This window comes from Dasypus novemcinctus, chromosome 29 (assembly GCF_030445035.2).
Source record: "Dasypus novemcinctus isolate mDasNov1 chromosome 29, mDasNov1.1.hap2, whole genome shotgun sequence".
Taxonomy (NCBI): Eukaryota; Metazoa; Chordata; class Mammalia; order Cingulata; family Dasypodidae; genus Dasypus; species Dasypus novemcinctus.
In genome coordinates, this window is record NC_080701.1 from 25380003 (window position 1) to 25396326 (window position 16324).

Consider the following 16324-nt stretch of genomic DNA (forward strand, 5'->3'; position numbering starts at 1 on the left):
CCATGGAGGGTAAAGCTTTTGGTGAGGTGCCAATGATATCTATGCCCAGCCTAATAAGAGATTTTTCTTTCTTATCAACCACAAGATAGCGGAAAGGAAAAGCCCACCGTTTCATTGGTTGTGTTAGAATATCGCTCTTTTACTAGTGGGGTACCCTGGTGTGTGAAAAATCTATTTTAGAGCATGACTTCGACGGAATTTTTATAAATCCTCATATATTATCATGCCTAAGAAATGGGGTCTCTGTGCTCGGGTGTGATTTGGGGTGACTTGGGAGTATTTACACTCTTCTGGGTAAAAAAATGCCAGGTGTCTGGGGCTCAGAGGTGCCTTATGAATCAGGCAGCAACTGTTGTTACTGTAATTGCTTACAGAATTAAATGTCACACTGAAGAATTCCTTACGCAAGAAGCGTATATTCCTTTTTTTTTTTTTTAAGAAGCATATATTCTAATGTGAAACAGTTTGGGTTCACAAGTGCAGTACCCTGGGTCCAAAGAGAAACTCGGCAGGTGATGGACAGCATCTACACACCCAGGCTTGGGAGTCCTGGGTTCTAGTCCCAGCGATGCCACGGACCCTGGGGTCCCAAACTAGTTGGGAAATCCTGGCCGTACAGCTTTTCTTCGTCTGTGAATGAAGGGGTGGGTGTGGTATTTTCCAAGATCTCATCCAGATTGGGCTGGAGGGAGAGGAGCATCGGAAACCAGAAACAGAAAAGAAATTCAGGCAGGGCTGAAAAATACATTCTTTTAGGGTAAGGGTTTAACCTTCTCTCTGATCTGAAACATGTACAGCTGGAGAAATACTTCTGAAAGTTATCCCTAGGAGCAGATGGTAATATTGGGGGGGGGGGGAGCCTGTGGTGCCTTCCAGGTGCTCCTCCAGCCCACCCACGCCCAGATACCACCTGAAAACTATTGATCTGGGACCAGAACCATCATTTTAAAAAATAAAGTCAGGATAGGGTTCCGTGTGCGTCGTGTAAAGGGCGAGTGGTGTGTGATTGGGGGGAAAAACTTCACAATTCACATTATCATTGATTAAGTGAGTGATTTTAGTCAAGTGAATATTGATACATGGCAGGAAAAGCATGAAAATACAATGAACACATACAGGAATTACTATTAACATAAGCGATAACATCAAAACATCTGGTAAAATGCAGTTTAAAAAAAAAAAAGAACAACACAAATGAAAAGGAAAGTAAAACGTTTTCACAGTATTCCAAGCTTTCGTAAAATATTTAGACTCTAAAGGAGGCGTGCTCCACAAAGGAACTAGAGGAGAAGGGAACGTCATCTCTGTCCTACATGTCTCTTGGTGACAAGTCAGAAAGGACAGTGTACGCTACCCCAAGGAAGGTGCCTCCCTGTCCGAGGCCATCACATCTACGGAGTTACAAGAGCAACAGTTAGCTGGAGTCTGATGAGAAAAACAGATTCTAGGTTTGGGAAATGGGATTTCTGTCATTTACAGATCCAAATGAAAACTTAAGCTCCTCTTGGTTTTTTGCCTTGGGGAAGAAGTCAGTGCTCATTCATGGACACCCACAGCCACATGTTACACAGAATATCTTAAAAATAAAATGTTCTTGGAATTCATACCTGACATTCTATCTTCGAAGATAACGACTAATATTCTTCAAAGATTTAGCTGAGTTCTGCCAATTACCTTCCGCAACTCCACCCTGAACGATTATTTTAAATTTTCACAATGATGACCTTTGCTCTAGCAACAAACACCAAATCACACACTGATATGACCTCCTCTTGTGGAAACCTGCATGACCAATCCAATGAGCCTGCACATTGGTTTTGTTAAAGAGCCTTCATGAGAAAAACAAAGATTTATGAAAAAATGCAGCTTTTGGCCCAAAGCCTCCCCTTTTGCCCTGACATTGCTGATGTGATGCAACAAAGCTGGTGTCTGTCTGAAGTTTTCATAAAGTAGACAGTGAAACGTCACACCCAGGGACTCTGAAGTTGGGGGGAAACCCACAGCTGCAATGTACACCTCCAATTTAGTTTTGAACTTTCTTGAAATTGCACTTTCTGAGAATTCCCATTGAGAAAGCCAAATAGCATGGCCACCAATTCCTCCATAATTTTCCCTCTGCTGTAACTACAAACATCCCAAATAAAACCAGCTACAGCCCTGGCCCGGGATAGAAGGCCCTGTGTGTTGCAAGATGCACTTTGTCAAAATGAGCACATACGTAAAAGCACTGGGCTCTTGAGTTCAATCAACCAAAACTGAGATCTCATAAAAGTACTCTGAGTTTTAGTTGGACAACAGGATTAGTTTCTAATTAAGTACGACACATACGTTGTTTTTAAATCTGAAATTACAAGCAAATCATATAAGTTCCCCAAAACTTCATGATAAAAGGTTAAAAAAAAAAAAGGTATAAAATGATGGCACCACTAATTGTGAAAGGTTAATTTTATCAGGAAAACCCTCATGTAGGTAATGAATTTGGCAGGCTGATTTTTAGACTGGAGCCTTCAGTGGTTAAAGGAATCGTCCACTGTTTCTGTTAGGCTAGGGGTGCCTGGGCTGACATTTCCCAGCCTCACTGCAGCATCCAGATTGAGTTAGAAACAACTCACCAAAAGGGACAATCACTGATGCCATCGAGGTGTTCCCAAGAATTAAGAATCAGGGTCTAGGAAAGAACTTAACATTTTATTTTTAGAATTGCATCTTATGAATTGAGTTTGGTAGTACTGTTTTAAGTGAAAAGGTTTATATACATCACTTATTAAACTCAAGGGCTCTGAGAAATATCCAAGGGTACTTGAGAAAAGCTGCAGGGATGTTTTGCCTTTAAAACTATCTCCTTCGGCAGGGATGCATGAGGCACAACTTTCCCTCTGCAGAAATGACAAAAAGAAGAAAAGTGCAGAGGGACAGACAGGTTGGTTTGATTTTCTTCCATCTACAGGCAATCAAGTGTAAAGCAATACATTTCTTCACAGGAAAAGAAAGAATTGGAAGCACTGTTTTGATTAGCTTTATGTTGGGGCCAGGGCAATTAAGAAGGCAAGCAAATCTTACTCTGGAAGGAAAACTGCACTCCTATGCTACAAGCACAGATAAAGAGCCTGTGCTCTGAGTACAACTTTGACTTAAAAAAAAACTTGTAAAGTAAGTGGGGTTTTTTGGCCTTTCAAAAATGTGAGGTGAACAAGCAGATGAAATCAGAATACTAAGCTCTTAACCCAATCGTGATTCACCGTGACTAGCAACTTTGCTGGGCTTTTCTAACACTTTTTTCTTTCTGTCCTTCTTGTTCCTTCTTTAGATTTGTTTTTTGAAAACCACTGACCATTGCCTTCTCTGTCTGAAAGTCATGGTCCCTCCCACAGTGGGTTTGGTGCCCACTATGTTTTCCTTTCTTTACAGGGAGTCAGGCACTTGCCACCCCTCCGTATCTCCAGAGGTAGGTCCACACTCTGAGGTGCACGGCAACTGCCACTTTCGTGGCATCTGAGAAGGGCTGATTCCTATCAAGAGAAAATCCCTGGGAGAGAATGACAAATGCTCAGGTAATGATCTCCCTTCTAGCTCCTCCGTTTGCTCTATTATGTAGTGACCTTGAGCTTTTCTTCCCTGCACCTATTAACACTCTGGAATTGATCTTACATTGCCAAGGTGGTCTGTGCCTGGTTCTGTCTAAAAAGGGCAGAAAGAGAAATTACTCTGTAACTGAAGAAACATGATTTACCAAGACTTAGGTTTTGCTACCCCCCAAAGCCAGCTATTAGCGGATAAATCCAGAAAGCAATGATACCACCACCAAGAAAGTGGCACAACCTGGTTGTTGTGGTGGACTCACTTCTTGCCCAAGCCCCTCTTTTCACTAGCAACAATTTTCTCTTTTAGTGGCCATGTGTCTGGTTGAAACGGTCCCACGCCTTCTTGTGCACAGTGCCTGCTGCTTCGCACTGCAGGTCTTCAAAATGGCTTCCTAATCTAAATGGCCCTTTCTTTACCTGAACGTGCAGCTTTAAATATTGGCTAGACGGGGATCTGGAGCGTGGCTGTGGAGGGAAGGACGTGGGAAGGCTGCAAGAACAGAGCCGACTGGATTACAACGTCCACTACCGACAGAAGGAGCAATGTGTGACCGCCATGGGTCCAGGGTCGTCCCGCTCTTCCCCCACCCCTCGCCCCAACCCGCTGGCGCCCTCCCCAACCTACCCCCCGGGAGAATCACTTAAAGACCGACTGAAAAGTAGGGCATTCGTGATTTTTCATCTTCTTCATGAAGTTTTTGAATTCCTTGTTTTTCTTGTCCCACTTGTGGATCGCTGTCAGCAAGTACTGGCTCTTCACTTTGCGCCCCATGATGAGAAAATGGTGGCTGAGGTTATCCAGCTGGTGGCAAGGACAGTCGGCTCCGTTCTTCAGGTACAGGACGAGCTTCTTCAGTTCCTTCTTCTTGATGGGCCCCAGCTTCAGAGGCTTCTTCTTCTTGGGGACAATCTTTTTGTCCCCATTTTCCTTTTTCACTTCTTTTATCTTCATCCTCAGTGCTAGAGGTGGTGGGGTGGGGAGGAGAAAAGGAGAGAAAGCATTTTAGAACACAGCTTTTCATCTAAAACAATAACCCAGACTGAAGAGGATGGTCAAATGAAAAGCAAATAGCAAGAAAAAGAACACCAGAGGTAGATTTATAAAATTCGAGGCCTCACTCTTTATGCTACTGATTCTGCAACCTTGGTTTTGTGGCATCTAATGGTATGTCAATAATTGCCACAGGGTGACATGCGATTCTCAAATAAAATTCAAAGCCAAATCATATTTCTTTTTTTAAAATTCAGTGACTCAGAGTATCACATAATGCTTTAAGGGAATTATATAATTCAATATAATCCATATAATCTAAAGCTATAGATCTCAGAAAAAAAAAAATTACACTGATTTTTTTAAAAGAGAAAGTTACCTGTTGAGTTTAATATCCAAAGAACCTAAAATTCCTGAGAGTTGAGTCCTATAAACAAGATGTATGGAGTTTTGATAAGGGAAAGTTAAAGAGCACCTAAAATGGTCATGCTTGGGTACACAGAACATCAAAGTCCAACTTCAGCATTGGAGAAAGCAGGGCCTTCAGAGTGCACCATTAAGGCAGCTGCTTTTAGCAGCAGGTATTGCTTATGTTCTGTCAGTCCAATGAGTAGACCCACATAGAGTCAGACTCTACCTTTGCTTCCTGATAGAGCAGGGGAATTAAGTCCCAGTAGATAAATCATGGTGCTAATCTCTGCCACGAAGCTAATATGGTACCCTGGCTTCTTCTGGTCCTCAACACAAGCCCCAGCAAAGTGGAAAAATTGGCCCATCCATCAACTCTGCCCTCTTCTTTTGTTTTCTTCTGCCTTTGTCTCACCAGATCCTGAATTGTCATTATTTTTAACCTGTGGACAAATACTTTAGTGATGGGTATACTGGGCCTATTGATGATAATCAATCAAGCAGAGGCACATTGTAAGCTGTGAAAGCACTAAGCATGTGGTGTCACTGATATCTTTTTGGGAATGGAGACCCTTTTTGACAATTCCCCTCTAAGACTGCCCAGACCTAAACTAGATATTTCCGAAGGAGTTGAGAGATGCATTTCTTAGATGATACCAGATAATTTGTATATCCTCTGAATTCATCTACATTTCGAATTCCCAAACCCCTTCTTTCTAATAACTCAAAACTTCCACCCACATTCTATGAGGAAAGTCTTATATCTGAACTAAATCACAGTAGCCAACAATTTCAAAGCATATGGCATGTCAAAAGCGTGCTCAGTATTTTACCTGCATTTTCTCATTTAATCCTAACAAATCTATGAGGAAGATATAATTATTTTCCCCATCTAACAGATAAGAAAACTGAGGCTTAAGGTTAACTTTACTTGTCCCCAATCACAAATCCTGAAGTAAAACTCTGTCTGACTGTGTTCTTTTAATCACCTTTCTGTTCACACTGACTCTATGGTACCAAAATTCTTTATAATGAACCCCAAACTGATTAGGTAGACCAAGAATATAAAGGGGAAAAACTTGAACCCTCTTTCTCAGCTTCACCTAAATTTCAAAATGACTTTACTTATGAAATGCTAAAACAGTTCCTCCTTGTAAAAAAAAAAAAAAAAAAAAAAAAAGCTATTCTGGCAAAGGAAAAAAGCAGATTTGTGAAGACTTTATTGTTTAATATTTAGTCGATTAGAAAAACACACCCTTGGCTAACCCAGTAATAAGGGGGAGAAAAAAGCTAGGAACAAATCTTTAATGAATATGTCAAAGCCAGTAAATTAAACACTCTCACACTGCTTTCTTTTTCTTATGAAAGAGTTCCAGATCTGAAAGCCTACTTAATTCAAGACCTTTCTAATACCCTAAGCCTGGTATCCTTTGAGAAGCATCTCAACCTCAGGATGGCAGCAAGTTCAGGAACTGACATCCACAAGCCAAATTCTCTAGCTATGGATTAACACCCAACCATCATGGCACACTTGTAGGTAAGTCAAGTTCAGTTCCTTTCTTCAACTCATTCTCCCAGTGAGTTTTCTCCACTGGGTAGAAAACTATGGTTCCAAACTTCTTTATAATGAACCCCAAATGGATTACTCTGACCAAGAAAATAAGTGGGAGAAGCTCAGACCCTCTTCTCAGCTTCACCTAAATTTCAAAATGACCTGACTTGGGAAGCAGATGTATCTCAAGGGATTGGGCTCCCGTCTACCATATGGGAAGTCCTGGGTTCATTTCCCAGGGCCTCCTGGTGAAGGTGAGCTGGCCTGGTGTGGTGAGCTGGAGCAACAAAAGAGACAAAGAGAAGAGACAATGAGAGACATGGCAGACCAGGGAGCTGAGGTGGCTCAAGTGATTGAGTACCTCTCTGCCACACTGGAGGCCCCAGGATCGGTTTCCAGTGCCTCCTAAAGAGAAGACGAGAAGAGAAGACAAGCAGACGTGGAAAACACACAGCAAATGGACATAGAGAGCAGAGAGTGGGCTCAAAAACAAGGGGTGGGGGGGAATAAATAAATAAAATAAATCTTTTTTAAAAAATGACTTGATGTACGAAATGGTAGAAGAGTTAAGTCCTCCTGGTTAAGAAAGGCCATTCTGGCAACTTCTTGACTCTAGCATGAGAGTCAACAGAAAAAATGTGGCAAGCAAAGATGTGCCAGTTCTGTATCCTCCATAGGGAAGTCTCTTCCTCCATCCGAAACCAGCTATCTCCCAGCATTTCTGATTATACTTGACTCCCACCCTTGCTGTGGATAGAGTGGGGTGAGGACCAGCAGGCCAGAGCACAGGAAATAGAGAGCAGCACACACCCCTGGAAGGTCTTGCCTGGACATCCCCAAGCAGGCCCACACCTAGCTCGGCTTCTACTACTCTTTGCCTTACAAACCCTGTATCTGGTGGCTCACTCAATAAACACACTTTCTCTGTTCTCCACAGGGCTGAGGGAGAGACCAGCAAGAGGAGGCACGCTGCCCAAGCCTATGCAAAGTCGAGTCTCCATCTTTGCCCCTATAACCCCTCAGCAAAAAAAAAAAAAAAAGACTATATGGGGCTAGGAGAAAGCACTTCTCAAAGACAGGCTGTAAAGACTCCTGCACAGATGGAAGAGAAAGTAAGAGCTAGTCTGCTCTTTTCACAAACTCCTCCAAGAAGTAGCCCTTGGTTGTTAGACAAGTTCCAAGCTACTTCCCAAAGTCTCAGGCTTCGAACCAAGTGTTGAGATGGGAGTGATCAATTCCATCCAGCATGAGCAAAGACTCAGGCAAGCACCAGCTGACAAGGTGGGCACCCCCTTTTCTCCAGAGAGGTGAGCCATCCTTTACTGAGTATCCACTACATGCCTGGTTCAGGCAAAGGTGCTCTTTCTTTCATGCTCACCGGGACCATATTAAGGAGGTGTCATTATTTTCTTATGACAGCCAAGGAGAAGGACTCTGGCTCAGGAATGGCAGCACAAAGCCACAGTTACTTAGAGACAGAACCGGGATTAGAGCCCCTATCTAACCCCAAAGTCCATGATCTTTCCTATTATACCACGACTCGGCTTAGAATGACATTGCTTCAGTGGAAACTATTTCGCTCTTTTGATTGTGTTGTTTTTAATCACAACTTAAATCAAAAATCAATGTTCTTTTGCCATGACCGTGTAAAGGAATTTAGTTTACATGGGTGGGGAGAGCAGAGAGGGAAAGAGGGGAAATCAAATGATGGAAATGTGTTATGCATTAGACTCTTTATTTCTTGCCATTTGGCTCACTTTCTTTTCAGGGGGCGGGGAGGCTAGAGAAGGAGGAGGCACATATGGCCCGAAATTACTAACATCTTTCCATCTTCCAAGGGTTTATTTTAGGGATGCAGATTGCCAGCAGTGTTTGGATAGGCGATTAGCTATTCGAGGTGGATTTCCTTGGGCCTCGTGGATGTGGGTGCCCCTCCCCACCCCAGAGGCTGCTGGGCAGGGATGGGTGACGGCTCAGGAGCGGCCTGGGATGGCTCACCACTTCCCCAGCTCGCCCCAGCCTTCCTCCCCACGGTCCTGGCAGGGACCGGACCAAAGGGATTTCCCCGGGGCTGTTCACAGTTTGCAATGCAAATGGTGGCGGCAGGCAGGGAGGAGCAGCTGCCGAGGCAGCTGGTGTGCTGGACGGAGTACTGGGTCTGGGGTTCTAACTGTGTGACCACAAAATCTGGTCTTGAACTCCCTGAGTCTTAGTTTTTCATCCGTCAAGAGTCTCCGGAGTGCAGTCTGACTGCCGGCTTGGCCACGTTTCCATGCAGGGCAGTCCTGGGGGGGGCCAGCAAAGTTCATCCTCAGTCGGCAGCCTTTCCCCTGCCCTCCTTTTCCTCCTTTGCACATGCCCTTCTCAGCCTGGGACAGAACTCCCTTTCCCAGACCCTTGGTCTCAGCTACCTGTCACAGCTGGACCGGAAACACACACACAAAGGCCACTTCCACCATTTTTTAAAGCAAGGATTTAACATTTGCCAATGGTAGGACATTGGGGTAGAAGAATAGGGAACGTGGGGCAGGTGGCGAGTCCCTTATCTAGACACGTGGGGAAGGTGGAGAGGCAGATAGCTCTATGGGGAGGAAAGACCAGCAGCTGACAGCACATAACTAGATTCCCCAGAGAAAGATACCGGCTTGCAAGATACAGAAGCCTAATGTTAGGCAAACAATGGCTCAACTGATCTAGTAACTGCCCCCTTGCCCAAAGACTTATAAGGTGTCAACTCACAACCCCTGGAAGTAGCTCTCCTTTTGGAGGCTACCACACGCCCCATCCACTTGCTCCCGCTTTCCTTCCGGGAATGCTGTTCGATAAGCCATCTTGCTGCCTAGTTCGGTCCTTGAATTCTTTCCTGTGATCGAACAAGATCCACTCCCATCTGTGGGTCACCACCAGCAAGAATTCAGAGGTCCCAAAACTTTTAAAACCCAAACTTGAAGCTGCAGTTAAGGGTTGTCGGGGTCTTTCACAGCTATCTGGCATTCAAGTGAATCTTCAAAGTTTCAGTCCACTTTCAGTCATCCAAACCAGTGAATCTTTAAGGTTTCAGTCCACTTTTAGTCATCCAAACCATATATTTTTGCTCAGAAATTATACCTCCGTGGTAGCCTCCCCACAAGGCTTAGTAATATTTCTGAGGAAATTCATCACACCCATCCTAAACTCACTTTCTTCGGCTCCATGTCTTCCTCCTGACTGCCCTGTTTTCACTAGTGGTACCACCGTTCTTCCAATTACGTCAGCATGATGTTTGCAGTTAAGGCAACCATTTGTCAAGTGCCAGTCATTTATACAATCAATGACGTGAAAGTGCTGCAAGGATCTAAAAAGGATCTGGTGGGAAAGGTGGGGATGGGGCTGAGCTAAAAATCAGATTTGTAAGTCATCCTATTACAGATAAAAGATAAGGGATAAAGTGCAGAGAAAAGAAGAGAAGAGGGATTCTAGGGAGCGTCATGATGAGAAGGATGGGTGAGAGGAAGAAGGGGAGTTATTGGCCAACTCATGAGAGGCACAGGTGGAAAACCTGGCCAGCTCAGTGTCACAAAAACCACAGGAGGAAAGCAAATTCCAAAGGTAGGAAGTGTTCATCCATCCCAAATGCTGCAGTTTCAAAAGAATGAGGTCTAACAACAGACCACTTGACTTGGCAGTGAAGGTGTCCCTGATGGCCTCTGGGAGGCCAGGGGTGAGGGTGAGTTCCAAAGAGCTAAAAAGTAGAGTCAACGGGAGGTGAAAAGAAAAGGTATGCCCTACAGACAACCAGCAAGCTTCTGGAAAGTCTGTGAAGAGTTGTCACCGGCCACTTCTATCCAAACATATTGGACTAAGCACACACAATCATTTCCACTCCTTCCTGAAATCAGTTTAAAGTTAGGGATTTTTTAAGTTATAACCACATGCAAGAAAACGATAAAGAAAACAAAAGCATATCAACAATGTTTTGCGTAATAGAAAGCAAATGGATAGTGGAACCTGGCTTGACAGAGGAAGAAAACTGAAGCCTTGCTGTTCACATTTCAGGATGACAGTGAGAAGCAAGCCAATCCACACGGCGGAACCCACAAGTACTCATGTACTGGAGCCACTGGCAACTTCTGAATTCCATTGCAGAGGTTATATTATAAAGTCTGTACATCCCCTCCCCTGGGCCATGAAGCCAGATGACTGTCCCTTCCCAACCCAGCAGAAGCCAAGAGGTGTATCCTATAGATAAAGTCTGAACCAGAAACACTGTGGGCTCAGGTCTACCAGACACACAGGAGGGTGAGGGTGGTGGGGTGCTGGACACAGAGGAGCAGGTTAAGTAAAAGTCTGCTTTCAGCTCTCAGAACACTAGTAGCTAAATTCTTATCTTATCCTCCAGTCACAGGATTAAAGGGTTTCTCTCTAAAGAAACAGCCCAAAAGAAAAGACAGGTCTCCCCAACAAAACTCTAAAATGAGACCCAACAAACCACCAGTTATGCATAAACCAAAGAGTTCCCAAATAGATTGTTAGTGCTCCAGTCTTAAATCCAAATGGACAGAGGGGTGGATGTAGCTCAAGTAGTTAAGTGCCTATTTCCCATGTAAGGTCCTGGGTTCAATCCCCTGTACTTCTTAAAAAAATCAAAGTCAAATGGACAACTGAGGACCAGCCAGAATTTAAGGAAATCCTATAAATGTCACTAAAACATACAAAACAAACAGACCAAAGAACTCAGAGATAACAAAGACATTAAGGGAACATAAGAAAATTTTTAAAAATGATGATAAGACATTGTATTCATCAAACAAGAACAGAAAGCTATTAAAAGGAATACCCACAGAACATGAAAGAGTACCTGGAAATGTAAAGTATAAGAGCAGAAATAAAGAATTCAATACCAGTGCTTTAGGATAAAACTAAAGAGATTTGCTGGAAAACTGAACAAAATAACAAAGAAATGAAAAATGGGCAGAAAAAGGTAAAATAGATGATCAATCCAGGAGTTTCAACATCTGAATAAAAAGCATTATTGAAAGAGAAGACCAAGGAAACAAATGAGAGAAAATACCAAAGAAACAACAAAAGAAATTTTTCCAGAAATGAAAAGCACAAGTTCTCAGATTAAACAGCATCCAACTCAATGAATCATGACATTTAGAAACACCATGGATAAAGAGAATTTCAAAAATCTTTCAGAGAAAAAGGGAGACTACATCTAATACAAAGGATCACACATCAAAATAGCATTTGGATTTATCAACAGCAACTGGAAGCTGAACAATAATGGAGCAATGCCTTTAAAATTCCCAAATCTGATATCAAGCCAAACATCAATCAGTGTATGAGAAGAGAATGAAGATATCTTCAGACATTCCAAGGTTTTAAAAAAAGGTATCTCTCATGTATCTTCTCTTAGGAAACAACTTGATGAAGCATGCCACAAAAATGTAGAAGTCAACAGGAAAGAAAGAGACATTAGACAAAGACATTAGACAAAGCTCCAACATAAGATAAAGACCTACAATGGTGGTTCCAGACCAGCTGTGTAGCAGGCCTAGAGGTCGCCATTTTGGAAAGAATAGAGAAGGGGAGTGGGGAGATAATGTAAGAAGGGCTAAATCTTTATCCTCCGTAAATGAATCAATAGATAATGTCTAAAAATAAAAATCAAGAAATCAAAATAAAAGATATTATTTCCTTATTTTATATTTTTCAATTTAAAAAAACAGGTAAAATAGATGAATGATTACCTCTGGGGTATGGGAATGAGGTGAGAAGGCATGGGACAGGGGACTACAGTTTTTTGTTAGAAGACTTCTATTACTGTAAAAAATAACTAGGTTACAATTCAGATTATTTACTTTGAGCTGGAAGGCATGTTAAATCCCACCTGATGCTGTGAATGGTAAAATGACTTGCCCAGAGTCATACAGCGGACTAGAACCTGCTCCCACGTCTCCCCCCAGAGTTTTTGCTTTATTCTAAGTTCCTCTAAGTAGGAGAGCAGGAAGAGATGATGGGCAGCTTCTGGGGACAATGGGGCAAGCAGTTTGGATGCATTCTCTCCAAAAGGTGCTAATTAAAAATCACCTTTGGGGCAGATAGCAGGCTACACGCACAGTTTCCTATATTACTTCTTTCAGAGATGGCTAAGGTACCCAAACACACAATTTGGGAAGCAGGGGGAGAAACCCGAGAGGAAGCCCGTCACAAATTGGCCTATCACCACTGGCTTCAACGTGCCCCATCAATCAGGAAGGATCACAGACAGGACCCCTCCCTCCGTGCACCAGCCCTGTGGGCCCGGCCTGACACCCGCCCCTTTCCCACAGGAAGCCTCCCCGTTAAAACGTCTGTTCCACTTATAAGTTCGGAAGAGATAGAGGATCCGATTTTCTGTTTCCCAGGCCCAGTTTCACAAATCTCTTGGGTGGGCAACCCTGAGGCAGAAAGCGCCAGGCCCAAGATCCAATTGTGCAAATGAGATTTGGTAACAGTGCCGGGTGAGGGCTGCCGGCTGTGAGGACTGCAGCTTCCTTCCAGCATTCAGCAGAGGGTCGGGGCACAGTAGAGAGCTGGCTTGGGGGCATTCGGACCCAAATGAGCCCACTGACAAAGGCTGAGCAAATGGCAGCTGGACAGACTTGCCCGTTCCCAGAAGGAGCCAGTATTTGGAATCATTAATTCGTTTAGCAATGAAAGGAGCTTGCACTCTGTCACAATAACTCAGACTCCCTTCCTTGACCACAAACCACAGTCTGCATACTGACAAGCATTTGTTAACTACAAGGACATATATTTTTTTTAAAAAAATTAAAAACAGCATTCTTTTCCTCTCACTGAAAAAAAAAAATAGATGTAGAAAATGTTCCTGAATGACTCGTTTGGGGCCAATGCTTTAACTGAAGTTGTCCCTGCTTTCTAGATCCCAGACAACTTGGGCAGGTGGGGCTGGAGAGAGCGAGCCAGGCAGGAAAGCTGAGTTTACAACTTCACTGTCCACCCTGCCACCCCCACCCCACCGCCATGTCAATGCCAGTCATCCCAAAACTCGCTTGATTTCATGAATTGTGTTAAGTCCCCACTGATTTAAGGTAATGGTTCAAAATGAAAACCTCGCTTTGAGAGCCGAGAGCCCCCTGGTTTGGTTTGACTGGGGAAGACATGTCCTTTCGTGGCTCTGGCAGCAAGGGTGGGAGCATCAGAGCAGGATAAAGAATAGCTCTAGTCCTTCTCCTTCCCAGCTCCTTGACGAGTCCCTCACCCCCACCCCCAAAAAGATGCAGAAGAGAATATGAGAATCACTTCAATAAAGCCAATTATTAGGATAGATTGAATCTTGGCTCCAAGTCCAGGCAAACCTGCCAAGGCAAACAGCTCTTCCTGCTGCAGGGTCACTGGTTTTCCATTCCTCTCCATTCCATCCCCCACTGTTCACCCAAAGGGCAAGCTGGAGTGCGGGAGGGTCTCTTGAAAGGAAAAGGACAGGGGAGGAGGCAGGGTCAGGAAAGCCTAGCACTATCCCAGGCCCTGAGGGATCTCTGAGACCAGGGTTCTCCAATCTCAGTGTCATCAGACTCACCTGGAACACTTGTTAAAATCACCGATGACTGAGCCACGCCCTGGCTTTCTGATTCAGTAGCAATGGGATGAGGCCCAAGAATTTGCATTTCTCACAAGTTCCCAAGGGCTGCTGATGCTGCAAATCTGGGCCCACACTTTAGAACCACTGGTTAGGGATAGGTTGGGCTTTTTGATTTACCTTGATCTTCCCCAGTGGCACATTTTGAGGCCTCTTTCTTTGGGTGATGGCTCAAAATTCCAGCCCAGGGAAGCCCTCCAACCTCACTGAGACTCAGGCTGAAGTCAACAAGATCAGCACGGGCAGGTGCAAGGCCAAGTTAACCCAAGACAAGCTGGCTCTAGCACCGGTTCTAGCACTGCTCCTATCCCATAGCTGTGGATCCTTGCACAGTCAAGAAAACAAAGGCTTGGATAGTAAGAGGCAGCACATTTCAAGCAGACGCCAGCTCCTGGAGTTCAGACTTCACCACTAAATTTTTGGATAAACTAGGTAAATAAATCACGTTACTTCTCTGGTTGTCAGTATAGACATTTGCAGAAGGGGGGCACTGAACAAGTTCATCTCCATCTCCACTCCAGCACTGGCAATCTTTCTAAACCTTCGAATTTCCTTCCACTGTCTCTGAAATTCAATACAGAAGTCCTGATCATTAAAGGAAAAATATGCTACATCTCAAATCATAACTGTTGTCCCCGGCTGTTCACATTGCCTGAGGACCTTGCTTTCACTTTTCATGGCCTAATCCTATGATGGCACCAAAGTCTGTTCTTGGTCATGAAGTTGACAAAACTCAAAGGCAGCCCCAGAAAAGCATCCTTCACCCTCCCTAGCACAAGAAAGCTACTCCAAGCCTGGTTCAGCAGGTCTGCATGCTATCCCATTTGACAGACGAAGCGAACAGAGGCCATAGGGGAGGTGTGTGAAGAGGGGACGGGCAGCCAGGGGGGGTTCAAAGGTTCTAAGCCGGGATGTCTTGGCTGGGATAGTCCCAAAGGAGCTGGGTCCAGTGCCTCTGAAAACCTGCTGCAGGCCCACTGCAGCTCTTCTGCCTTTATTCTTTGCTCAGCTGGTCCCTCTGAAGGCAAGGGTGCAGTCCAGACAAAATACATGCTTTACTGACCCATCCTTCAGGCCCAGCTATGGACCATCCTGAAGCTTCCATCCCACTCCAGCCTGCAAGGACCGCTCCTTCCTTGGCCTTCACGGCCCTCCCTGTCTGAATCTTGCTTTGGCATCGCTTGCCGGTATACTTAGGCAGGAGCCTGTGCAGCGCATGGACCGTGCCTCTGTTCAACAACCAGCACCGTGTCCAGCCCAGCAGAGTGCCCAAACATCTATTAGACAGGCAGGAGAAGACAAGGCTGTAAACACCAGCCTCACTGGTGAGGGACTGGAATTATCTGCTCTGAAATTAAAGCTCTGCATTACCATTAATAATAACAACAAGTTACTGAGCCCTTGCTGCACGCCAGGCACAGGTCTAGGCGCTTTGACACATAGTGACTCGTCAAATCCCCCAAGGACCCAGGAAGGTGGACGCTTTTAGATCTGCAACTTTGTGGATAAGGAAATGGAGACACAAGACAGTTCAAGGGTGGATCATACTTCATGCTCATAGCTTGGTGGCAACGCTCCAAAATGTGTTCATCGATTGTAACAAATGTACCACACTAAGGAAGGATGCTGTTAATGTGGGAAAGTGTGGGAGGGGGAGGGAGCAGGGCATATGAGAATCCCTATATTTTTTATGTAACTTTTACGCAATCTAAGTATCTTTTTAAAAATTTTAAAAGTATATTAAAAAAACAAAAATAAAAAACAGTTTGAGTAATTAGACCAAGGTCCTATGGCTGGAATTCATTCCAAGGAGTCAGGCTCACATAGTGTAAACAGTATCAGAGGGAAAACTGACAGGCTGGAGAAGTTGTGGCCGTACTGTAACCTGAGAACACCTGGACGACAAGAGGCCTGAGCAGGAAACCACTCTGCTCTGAGTCTCGAGTTTCTTCTTAACATGCAGCGAATGTTCTCCCACAAATTCATCCCAAACAATGTCCCTAAGAAGCACTAACACAGAAGTGCCTTTTAAAGCCTTGGATGGCTCCAGTAATTTAAAATAAGGTGATATTAATTGGATGTGTTGACAATGGCAGGTAGAAACTTCGACTTTTAAGAGGTCCAGGATGAGGGAAGCTGTAATTTTAGAAAAGGGAAAACGGTTATAT

At 44.2% G+C, this 16324-nt stretch overlaps 1 protein-coding gene across 1 annotated transcript in view; it reads right to left on the bottom strand.

Moving 5' to 3' along the window:
- Positions 1-1039: 1039 nt before the first annotated feature.
- Positions 1040-16324, bottom strand: part of SFRP1 (secreted frizzled related protein 1) — a 46288-nt gene continuing 31003 nt past the window's right edge. Inside the window, exon 3 of the mRNA XM_004468694.5 lies at positions 1040-4541. Within this exon, the coding sequence (XP_004468751.1) occupies positions 4219-4541 (323 nt within the window). The 3' untranslated portion in view covers positions 1040-4218. The remainder of the gene's footprint in view (positions 4542-16324) is intronic.